This window comes from Microtus ochrogaster, unplaced genomic scaffold (genome assembly GCF_000317375.1).
Source record: "Microtus ochrogaster isolate Prairie Vole_2 unplaced genomic scaffold, MicOch1.0 UNK138, whole genome shotgun sequence".
NCBI lineage: Eukaryota > Metazoa > Chordata > Mammalia > Rodentia > Cricetidae > Microtus > Microtus ochrogaster.
Window position 1 is genome coordinate 299,588 of NW_004949236.1, and position 701 is coordinate 300,288.

The following is a 701-nucleotide window of genomic DNA, read 5'->3' on the forward strand; positions in this document are numbered from 1 at the left end:
ACATTTTTATAATGTTAAAAAATAATTAGAAGCAGAAAATTAAAGGCTTCCAATGTGTAAAACTATAACATATCTACAAAAAAGGGGGGGGGGCAGGGCATGAGCACTGACCTGGGAGAGATTAATTGCAGAATCAGCCATTTCTTTCAGTTTATCTTCTGTGAGTTTCTCTTTCAGGAACAATGAATAGATGGCTTGTTGACCTTTCATATTAAGGGGTCAAAAAGAAAGTGCAAAAATTAATACTAAAAGCTGTTAAAGAAACATGTTAAATCACTTGAAAAGACACAAGCAAAAGAATGAGACCAAGTGTTCAGACAATGATCCCAAATCCACGAGTGCATGGAATGACATTTAAAGAGAAAATCACTGTCAATCATATTGTTACTCAAACAAAAAAAATAAATCTATCTTAAAATTAATGGAGCATGTGTGTATTTGAAGACAATCATGAATTAACATAGCTCATTTCACTAAAGCAGCACTGCACATAATAAATTAGAGGCAAACTATACACAGGAGAGTCCAATGAATTATCAATGAGAACATTGGAAATAACTTTCATGTGAAGAATAGATAAATACAGGAAAACTAGAAAGTAATCATCCATGGGCAAGACAGCACATCACTAATTCTCAGACAAAAGAAAGAAAACTATTCCCAATATAGGGGTACATCAAGCACTTAAGAGGGCAAAATGG

At 33.5% G+C, this 701-nt stretch overlaps 1 protein-coding gene across 1 annotated transcript in view; it reads right to left on the reverse strand.

The window, feature by feature from the left end:
• Positions 1–701, reverse strand: part of LOC101990605 (zinc finger protein 420-like) — an 80,478-nt gene that overhangs the window by 37,579 nt on the left and 42,198 nt on the right. The window contains 1 exon segment of the mRNA XM_013355484.2: positions 112–203. Coding sequence (XP_013210938.2) covers positions 112–203 — 92 coding nt within the window.